The following is an 11002-nucleotide window of genomic DNA, read 5'->3' on the forward strand; positions in this document are numbered from 1 at the left end:
AAAAATACTTTTGAAAACTAAATTTTTAAATGTTCATTATAATTAATTTTATTTACAATCTGATTGCCAAATATTACTATAACATTTGGCAATGTTGAAAGTAATCACTAAGTAACTTTTTAGACTTAAAAAAAAAACAGGAAAAAATAAAATTTATTCATGTTATTGAGTTTTAAAAAAGATTAGTACTTAATTCAAATATAAAATTACTAATGTGATACAACGATGATACTGACACAACTCTTTATATTTAATAAAATGTAATTAATAATGAATTAAATAAGAATACTATGTTTTGTTAATCATTAGCCATGTATAAGAAATAATTATTTTTAATTGTTTCACGATTTAACTTTTTTTTATCATATCGTATTAGTTAAATTATTTTTAGTTTCATACAGAGTGATCCATTTAACATTGACCAGCAAATATCTTATCTTATCTAATATGTGTCTTTACGAGCCATCATAACCGCTGCAATTAACTACCTGTATTACAAGTCTACCCGTTTTATACATATATATAGGTAAAAAAAATCAAAACTTTAAAGTGAAATAACATGCAAACTAATCGACTTAAATGAAAAATTCAAACGCTAAAAATTATAAAAAAAAAACTCTATCAATATATCTAACTAAAAATATGTTTCCATTTGAAAAAAAAAAGTTAGTACCCTTTTAAGGCATAAGGGATGAACCTAAAAATTATCTGATCATGGATAAATGTAGAGTTTTATGTAACTAAAATAATTTTAAAAAAAAATTATTAAAATAATAAATAGTTTTTGAGATATTTGCTGGTCAATGTTAAATGGATCACCCTGTAGTATAAATAATCATAATTTAATTTAAATAATAATATTAAACATAATTTTCCTGTCAATATATTTTAGTATGGCCCTTATTTTTGACCTTTAAGTTATGACTTTATACAGCTTATTAAAAGTTATTGTAGTTAATATATTATATTAGCTAAAAAGATATATTAGCTAATATCTATACATTATGTTTAATAATTTTAATAGCTGTTCTATTTTCAACATAAATTATAATGTTGATCCTTTTATGGCTTTATTCACTAAAGTTTAAACTAAAAATTAAAAGGCTAATTTTCATAAAAACAATTTTTTAGGCTATTGAAGATTGCTGCTGTAGAGAGGAATTCGTATTTTATATCACTTAAGTTCATGCAAAACGTATTTAGTCAGTACTTAACGTAGTATTGCATGAAATTAATTTTACTACCAATGAAATTAAAATGATTAAGTAATTTATTATTTATAAAATCAACAAATTATATTTTCTAATTAATATCATAATTTATAACAATAGAAATTATTCAAAAAAGAATTTTTTTAAATATATTATCATGCAAAACTTTGTCGCCAGAAACTTGACATTTAAAATCAATGTGTTTTGCGTGGGTTTAATCAATATTGAATTGTCAAAATAACCACACTCCTTTACATAATATTTTAATGAGAATTGTAGTACAAAAGATGATATTTAAAGGTATGCAATTGCCTATGTATTACTCACAGCATATATCAAACAAACTTAAATTGATAAATTTATGTTTGAACGTTTTTACTTATGAAATGCAAATATTTAATTGACATATTAACCGTTAAACAGATGGTTAATAATGTTCTAATAAAAAATATTTAAAGGACAACTGTTAAACAGTATTGACTTATTTGCATTTTCAACAAATTAATTTTAAATATTTCAATAAATCAAATAATTAAGAACATACTCTCAATAGATATTAAAATACATAGTAAATAAAAATTAATTTATATTAACTAGCATTTAAAAAATATTCATGTTAGTAATTTTTATACATATCATAAGACTTAATTTCTAGTACCACTTGGTTGAAATGTCTAATCATTTATTCACAATTCACGATTTAATTAATTATTTTAAATTTATAACATTTATTCTTATTGAGTATATATATATTTATATATGTATTTTACAACGTCTAATTTTAATAATGGTTCAAGTTATTGTATACAATTATGGTATGTGGTGTGATGAAGTGAAGCAAGTGATTACGCCAAATGTCGTTATCATAATCTGAGATCGGCTATATCCACTAGATCCCCAGTTTCCTGAAAAAATATGACACGAATTATTTTTAATATAAAATATAAGTTAATTAAATTTTAATAAAATAATGAAGATTTGATTTTAAAAAAATATAATTTATTTTTTACAACAGATACATACCTTCAAAATATATTAAAAATGTAAATACTACAAACCATAAAATAATAAATTGCTTATGTAATTTAGTAAAGAAAAAAAGTCTAAGTTTTTTATTAGATACTTAAGTGTGACTCTTTAAACTATGTACTTTTATATTCTAAGTATAAAAATAATAAAATTTAAAGAATTAAATTAAATTAGACACTATTGGTTACTCGAGATAAAAAATAATAATAATTCTTGCAAATTATGATGCTACAAAAAGAGAGGACCTTTATCAAGTTAATTTAAACTGAGAAGAATTGTGATTCGTTCGATCGTGCAGTTTGATTAACTTGATTAAATCATACACTTAAAAATTTTAATGAAAAAAGATTTTTAATATTTTTTTATCTTTTTTATAGTTAAAAATTAATCATTGATTTTTTATTTGATCGTCAAAACATAATTTTATTCTCAATTTCGGTTATGAGTCACACTTGCTTCTTAAAATACTTTTAAAAACATTACCGTATTTAATTAATTAATTAATTAATTTTATAAAGTCAATGAAGCTAGGAATGAACCAATTTTAGTTACCATAATACAATATTAATTCATTTAAAGTAATGATAAATCGTTCTGATTTAATCTTGAAAACTACCCAAATTAAAAAAAAATCTAATTAATTTTTACTGTCATACATTTGATAGATATTTACGAGATTATACTTTTAGAATAAGAAAAAAAAATAATTTGTACCTACACATAGAACAGTTTCTAAAATTGGTAAATTTACTTTAATAAATGAAAGTATTTAAACTTTTGGTATTAATAGAACATTAACAATTGTCAATGTAATTGTTAAATTGCAATTATCAATGCAATTGTTAACGCAATTATTATTTGTAATGAAAATAATCAGAAAATAAAATTAATAACATTCCAAAAATAAAAAAATAATAACAAGAAAAAAATTACATGATATTTTTAGTAGTACATTTTGATTTGAGTGAAATAGTGAGTAGAAAACAATAAAAAGTGCATATAGGTAAATGAAAAATATGAAAACATATGTGGGATAGAAAACGAAGATATTGAAGATAAAATGTGCAAAAACTTTAGTAACAAAGTCTAGTGTGCTTCATATAAAATTTGTCCAATTGCCCACCTGAAATTTCATGTTTTCCGGGAGTGGTGGGCCAGATAGGACGTGGCTGTTGCTGTCGGTTTTCCCGAGCAGACTGACCTGTCGTAGTTTTCACCACGGGTGCTTTTGTTGGCCTTATTACTGTAAACCATTTATACACGAGTATGTACAATTAGAATTTAGAAGCCAAATTAAGGAGTAAAAGTTTTCCTAATATCTTGAATTTATTATTTTTCATATTAAACAAAAATAATATTTTTCAATACGTTTTGCATTTTAATTTTAGATTATTATTAATAATTTGAATGAAAGGGCTTTTATTTCAATATAGAAAAAACTAAGAGCAAATTTATTATAATTGTTAAGCTATTTCATAAATTTTATTTGAGATGAAAAAGTGATTCAAAGTTATTTATTGACGAATTTTACTTATTTAACTCTCACCATACACTAATTTTACTTCTTTCAAAGTGTTACAAAGGGACCGTGTTTTAACAGTTTCCTTATTTTAGACACTCTTACTAAGAACCAAAAAATAATTTTTGTAATTTCCAATAGCTAGAATAAAATAGTTATGTAAATTATATTTGGTATCAAAGTTCTTGATATAAATGTTTTAATTAAAAAATAAACTATTCTATAATTAAAATGTACTTACCATCTTTATTGCTTTTATTCAGCTCAAAGGAACTTTTTGGCGCCAAAGATGGCTTAGGTATTTCTATAAAATATATAATCTAAATTAATAATATTAGAGAAACAAAGTCATTTTATTTGAATTTGTATATTGTAATTTGGATAGTCTACTTATAAATTAACTACTATCTAAAATTATTTCAATTTTATATCGATTACTCAAATATGTAGTCGTCTATTTTTAAGATCAATCAATTATGTAATTCATAAGATGTTTGTTTTAGGTAAAAATTAATTGAATAACTATATATATTTATATATTGTCTATGAAAAAGGTTTATAATTAAAACTTACTGTTAAATTGTCTTTTAAATTGCCAATTAATTAGTAATCTCAAGTCAATTAACTAAACAATTTTTTTTTAAATAATATTGTGTTTATTACAAAAATATACAGGGTGATTTTTTTATCATAACCCACTCAATTACTTACAGAATAATAATAATTTAAACATTTTTTTTATTATTATCTTTAGTTACACATTATTCTTGAATTATTAACTATGTAATACTTTTTAAGTTCATCCCTTATGCCTGGTAAGGGTGTCAACTTTGTTTTTTTAAATGGTAACTCATATTTTTAATTTAATAAAATGTTTGAGTTTTTAATTCAATAGTAAATGGCATTTGAATTTTTAATAAAACTTAATTTGTTTATTAGATATAAACATTTAAAGTTTAAAATTTTTGAGTTAATATATAGGTATAATACACAAGGGATTACAAATACAGGTAGCTAATTGGTTTTTTATGACATCGATATTAGCAGGTACACAGCATTGTTATTATCAATGATAGTAAGGTACATTGTTGCGAGTTTATAAATACACTAACTGACAATACAAAAAGTATATCTATTGATAGTCATAATTGATAATAAACAATCCGTGACTGTGATAGCAATATCATAAAAAAACAATTAGCTACCTGTATTTGTAATCCCTTGTGTATTATACCTATATATTAACTCAAAAATTTTAAACTTTAAATGTTTATATCTAATAAACAAATTAAGTTTTATTAAAAATTCAAATGCCATTTACTATTGAATTAAAAACTCAAACATTTTATTAAATTAAAAATATGTGTTACCATTTAAAAAAACAAAGTTGACACCCTTACCAGGCATAAGGGATGAACTTAAAAAGTATTACATAGTTAATAATTCAAGAATAATGTGTAACTAAAGATAATAATAAAAAAAAATGTTTAAATTATTATTATTCTGTAAGTAATTGAGTGGGTTATGATAAAAAAATCACCCTGTATACTTAGGGACAAAATATTTCTTTGTTTAATTTAGTAAGTAATTGGATAGTATGATGTAATTTTTGGTGAAATATATTCTGGGCCCACTTGATTCTTGTTTGTTCCAGTCCCTTTTTCTTTTTAAGCCCGTAATATGAGCGCCAACAAGGTTTATGGTTTTACGGGACGAGTAGATGGCAAAATCAAGAGAAATATTTACGTGGGTAACTACTAAAATATTCTATTAAAAAAAGTATCATCTGTAAAAATATCGGTACCATAAAGTCTAATGGAACCTTCTGTCTCGCCCAACGAATTTTTTGATATGCATTTATAATTGCCGAAATCCGACTGACTTAAATCTTTTATGGTGAGCTTCATGTGAATCCGATAACTGTTTTCAGTATCAGACGTCACATATTTTTTGTTTTGAAACAACATAGTTTTCGAATCTTGAAACGACCAGTAGTTTATCGATTTTGGATGTGCTTCTGTTTGGCAGTCTATTGTCACATCTGTGCCGGATGGCGCACCAACAAGCTGATTTGGAACCCATATCATTGGTGAAACTAAAAAAAATTATTTAAAATAAGCAAGTTGAAAAATCATAAAAATAAAATATCTCTAAGAATTTGCTACGTAGGGGGACATGATGTTCATGTAAGTCGTTAAAAAAGATCTAGCGGATTATAGGCGAGTGCATGTACATATTATATAGATTATAAATTGACTAATGTTGTCTACTGGATAAACTGATGTGAATGGTCGAGTATTTAATATGAACATTGTTTAATTAAAAAAACTCAAGAATAATATGTAGTTAAATAATTTATTTTTCATCATAAAGCATCAATAAAATATATTGCCTGCACTACATACCCATTTATGAATTAATATACTTCTAACTAGTAATTGTCCTAAAATTGTTGTTGATTCATTAACTTCTTTATTTTTGTAAGAAAAGTGCTAAATATGGCTAATGTAAAATTTCAAAATAACTTGGAAATATTTTTTGATTTTTCTCTTATTATCTTATTTTAAGATTAAGTATAATAATATTGATAAATAAGATGTTAAGTAAGTAAGGAAACGCGATTGTATTATTATCATTGTAACAATTGACATATTTTCTTACTTCTTGAACTCTCAGTATAGTTAGATTAAGTGCAATAATTAAGCCATAATTAAAATATTATACATGTATAACATTTTTCATGTTTATCTTACCAGATTACAAAAACTTCTCAGATCCATTTTTTATTCTTGTCAGACATTTTTGCAAAGTGATTTTACTAACTTTTAGTTTTTTTTTTTTTTTTGAGGGGGGGTTAAAAAGATATTTTTACAAATATAGATATTTTTTAATAAATATGGGCACTAACGTTCAGAGAAATTTAAAAGAATGATAAAAAGTATATGAATTCTATCCCACAGCATTAACAGAATTATGTGATATTTCAGTTTTTTTATTAATATCAGAAAATGTTTTCTTGTAGTTTTTATGGTAGGTGGTAAGAATTTTAATTTATTTTTTAAAAAAATACGTTTTATATGGACAAAAAAAAATGTTTAATAGCTAACTTAACTTCACATGTTAGAAAAAGTTAGTTGGTCAGGCCTTAAATAATAGTTAGTTTTTTTTAAATGTATAATATATCTTATTTGATTTAATCTAATTTTTAGCATTTTTTAGAATCAGTTCTCAAATCTAAATATTTGAAATTATCATTTGAGTCAAATAAGCATTTCTAACTGATAAATAAACAAAAAATTAAATTAAAATATCAAGTAAAATTGTTTTCATTTAGAACACCTAGTATTCTTATTTTTTATGGACACATTTATAATTTATTAATACACCTGATATTAATTTGTGAAAACATGAACTAAATAATTTGCTTTTAAAAATTCTTCACAAAACTTTTGAACTCTTAGAATCGTCATGAATATTTTCATGTCTTTTTGGCTTGATCTTGATACTTTTTCCGTCACCTTTTTTCTTATTACTACCCTTCTGGCCAAACTTTCACATTTCAAACTCAGAACTAATAAACGATAGTATTAGAAGAGGATTACACACTCGGGAGCACAGAATGCATCACTAGCGTAGAAAGTTTACAAAGCCATGAAGAAAAATACAAGTATTTAAGTAGTTAAAATTCACTGCGTGTCCATTTCCCGACTTGTTTTTCAACAAGAGTAACAAGATGAACAGCAATAGCGTGTATAATTCTACAAACATATTATCGTAAGTATTTCAAATTATTGGTTGAAAATTGAAGATTATAAAATAAATGTGTTATTGTCATTTGTTTTTTCAATATTTTTTGAGAAGACATTGAATGAAAAAATTAAAATAAAAGCATGAAAACAAATGTAGTAAAGCATTTTATTAAATGATTCTCTTACTAAGAAAAAAAAATACTTATGATGCCATTTTTACCATCTACATTAGTAGGATTATTTCTTTATATAAATCAGAAATTTTAATGTAGTTGTGATAGTGATTTATACCTCTAAAATATGTTGTTGGTTAAATATGTAGCTCGTAATTTTTAAAATGTCTTTATAACAAATAAAATACAAAACATTAAATATACTTGTTTTTAATTACAAAATTCTTTTGCTTACATTCAACATCAAGTATGATGCGTTTGCTGACTGAAGGTGGTACTCCGTTACTTGCTATACAAAGATAAGCACCCATATCAGCTCTGGTAACTCTTGTCAAATTAAGTGTGTCACCTTGCAGCTTTTCAACTAAAAAAAATCGTAGGACATTAATTGTTTTAAAAGTAATGAGTACATTTTAAATTTATGATGTCTCCAAAAATATTCATTTCATTTCTAGTCTACATATAATATGTTAAATGTTATGTGATAATTTAGTAAACAATTTTAAATTAATAATCTAATAGTTCTCATCTGAAGTAGGTTAATAAATGTTTAAGGATAAAAATTATTTAATTTTCCCTGGAGATCTAAGGAATTTTTCTGTTATTCAACTATACTGATTATATCCCAAAAAATTAAAATCTGTGTTAGGATTTTATACCTAGATAGCAATTAAAAAATAATCTAAAATTATTAAAGTTGTTTTATAATCTCTATACTGATCTAATTTGTTATCTAATTATTTAGTTAAATTTAAATATTAATTTTACAAAGCAGTAAAGAAAATTCATTAAACAAAACTATCAGGTATTATTAAAAAATATCAATTCATAACAAACTATTTTTTTTAAATTTATTAAAATAGTCTAGTTTAATTTATAAACAATAATATTAAGAGAAAAATATATTCTAATTTTTAAAATTACTGTTATTAACCTATTATTCATATGCAAGTGACTTATTGTTATGGATACACTTATTTATGTATTCAATTAAAATAACTCAATCATCACATAATTTTTATTATTATAGTATTTACTGTGATAACCAACACATACAAGACTATTAAGCAACATAAACATGAATAGCATTGAAAATAACTTAAGACGAGTAAAAGAGAAAAAACATGATGCTCGAGACCATTATGTTCGTCAGTACTTGAGTAGTGTAGGTTTGATAACAGAAAGACACACAACTAGTGATTTGTTGTTGTACGAATCATCTGATGACTCTTTTGATGAAGCATTCATATTAGCTTTAAAATCTAAAGGTGTCGCAAAAGAAGAAATAGAAAGTTATCAACCATTAATTCAACTAGATTGTCCGTGTGTCATTAAAGCTTTTAAAACCGGAAAAAAGAAAGAGGGATTAATTCAAAGTCTTATAACTAAAATTAAAAAATTATTTTAATTACAAGTACTTATAATTTGAAAATTATTTATAGTAATATTGCATCAAACAAAATATACGTTATCAAAATAAAGTTAAATACACTTAAAAATGTTATAAAATTTAAAGCAGAGCTTGAAATTAATTTGAAATATTAATAATATCGAAAAGATTTAATATCAAAATTAAAAGACTAATCAAAATCAAATTTCAAAATTATAATTAAATTACACAAAATAAAAATCACTTTTAAAATTTAATTCTAAACGTTGTACTTTAATATTAATTCTTTATACAATTAATAAAATGAAACATTATTTTACTTATATAAAAGATAAATTTAGACTTTAAATCATAAGTATAACTTCAAATAATTTTTTTCTATTATACCTCAAAAATTACAAAAATTCAAAAATAAGTATGTTCTCCTTCTAAAAAAAAGTTGATGAACAAGTGTGTGACTTTTTAAAGTAAACATAATTTTACCACATAAGGGTATTTACAAATTGTACAATGTAAAATAAACAAATGTATTAGGGAAAAAATGATTTAATTATCGATATAAAGCAGTTAAATCGAAATTATAAAAATATTATAACTTGATATAGAAATCAAAAAATAATTATATCGATATTATTAATTTAATCAAAATAAAAAATTCGGAAATCGATATATTTATTCAATATCAAAATCATAAAATCATTATATCAATAAACTGAATCGAAATAAAAATCAGAAAAAGTTATTTCGATTTCAAGCTTTGGTTTAAAGTAAAATAGATTGAAATAAGAGATTAGCGTACGTTGTCTGACTTTAAAAACTTATTTTCTTACCTTTTCTTTTACGATCTGTTGCTATGTGACCGCCGTCTTCTCTTTTCCAACTAATTTTTGGAGTTGGCGATCCTTCGGCTTTGCACGTTAATGAAAGATTTTGGTTTTCCCGGACGGATACTGATGAAGCAGAACTTTCATCATCAATAATGTTCGGAGGAACTAAAAGTTAATGATTAAAATGAAAAAGAAAAGCTTTAATAATAATTTAGTAGCAGAAAGTAATTTTTAATTTGAATAAAATGACCAATGTATATAAATAAAAACCCAGCACAGGGGGGTCGCGGCACAGTGGTGACTTGGCATAGTTGGATCAAGTATAATGATATCTGACAATGATTAAAATCACTATCAAAAATAAACGCTTCGATGCAAATCTTTAGATAGTGTTTAATTTTAAAAAAATTGGTGTTTTATTCCAAAAGCTACTTGATCTGCTGGTTCCTTATTAATATCTCGATTAAGATAAAGTATGTCGAATGAAAAAAGGTTTATTAAAAAATATTATTTCTCATAAAAAAATTGTGTGGATCCATAAACTTTTCAATAAGTTATAGCATTATAAAGTTAAATATAATATAAATAATAAAATCGAAAATTTTCACACAAAAATAGCATTCGGTAGCCGTTTTCACCATGAAGACAAGTCCAGAGGTCAAATTTTTTTTTTTCAAATTAAAGTATATTACATTAGCTTTAATTTAAGATATATATAAAAGTGTCAGACCTTCCGGAACATTTTCAAAAGTTAAGTTGAAAAAGTTAATTTTTTGTGAAAAAGTTGTCATTTTAAATCCCCCCCTGTGGGCAGATTAAGTGTCAGATTTACAAAAAAAATATACCAAATGATAAGTAAAGACATCAAGCATCTATATAAAAAAGAATTATATTGATATGTTCATTTTTGAAAAAGTTAGAGCATTATTAAATTAAAAATATAAAAAAAAATTATTTTACAAAAATCGTAATTTTTTATTAACTTTGATGTCAACTTTCACGACAAAGACAAGTCTAGAGGTCAAATTTTTTTTTTTCAAATTAAAGTATATTACATAAGCTTTAATTTAAGATATATGTAAAAGTGTCAGACTTTCCGGAACA

General features: G+C 23.6%; 1 protein-coding gene across 3 annotated transcripts in view; it reads right to left on the reverse strand.

The window, feature by feature from the left end:
* Positions 1 to 1252: 1252 nt before the first annotated feature.
* LOC126905862 (lachesin-like) overlaps positions 1253 to 11002 on the reverse strand; it is a 47912-nt gene continuing 38162 nt past the window's right edge. For 2 of the 3 annotated variants that reach the window (XM_050685979.1, XM_050685981.1), the window contains exons 4-9: positions 9902 to 10063; positions 7917 to 8045; positions 5564 to 5854; positions 4001 to 4063; positions 3364 to 3483; positions 1253 to 2116 (exon numbers count right to left, since the gene is read on the reverse strand). In XM_050685979.1, coding sequence (XP_050541936.1) covers positions 2022 to 2116; positions 3364 to 3483; positions 4001 to 4063; positions 5564 to 5854; positions 7917 to 8045; positions 9902 to 10063 — 860 coding nt within the window. In that variant the 3' untranslated portion in view covers positions 1253 to 2021. The remainder of the gene's footprint in view (positions 2117 to 3363; positions 3484 to 4000; positions 4064 to 5563; positions 5855 to 7916; positions 8046 to 9901; positions 10064 to 11002) is intronic. The other variant, XM_050685980.1, reaches the window with a different exon arrangement.

Source organism: Daktulosphaira vitifoliae, unplaced genomic scaffold (genome assembly GCF_025091365.1).
Source record: "Daktulosphaira vitifoliae isolate Bord-2020 unplaced genomic scaffold, ASM2509136v1 Scaffold_4, whole genome shotgun sequence".
Lineage (NCBI taxonomy): Eukaryota > Metazoa > Arthropoda > Insecta > Hemiptera > Phylloxeridae > Daktulosphaira > Daktulosphaira vitifoliae.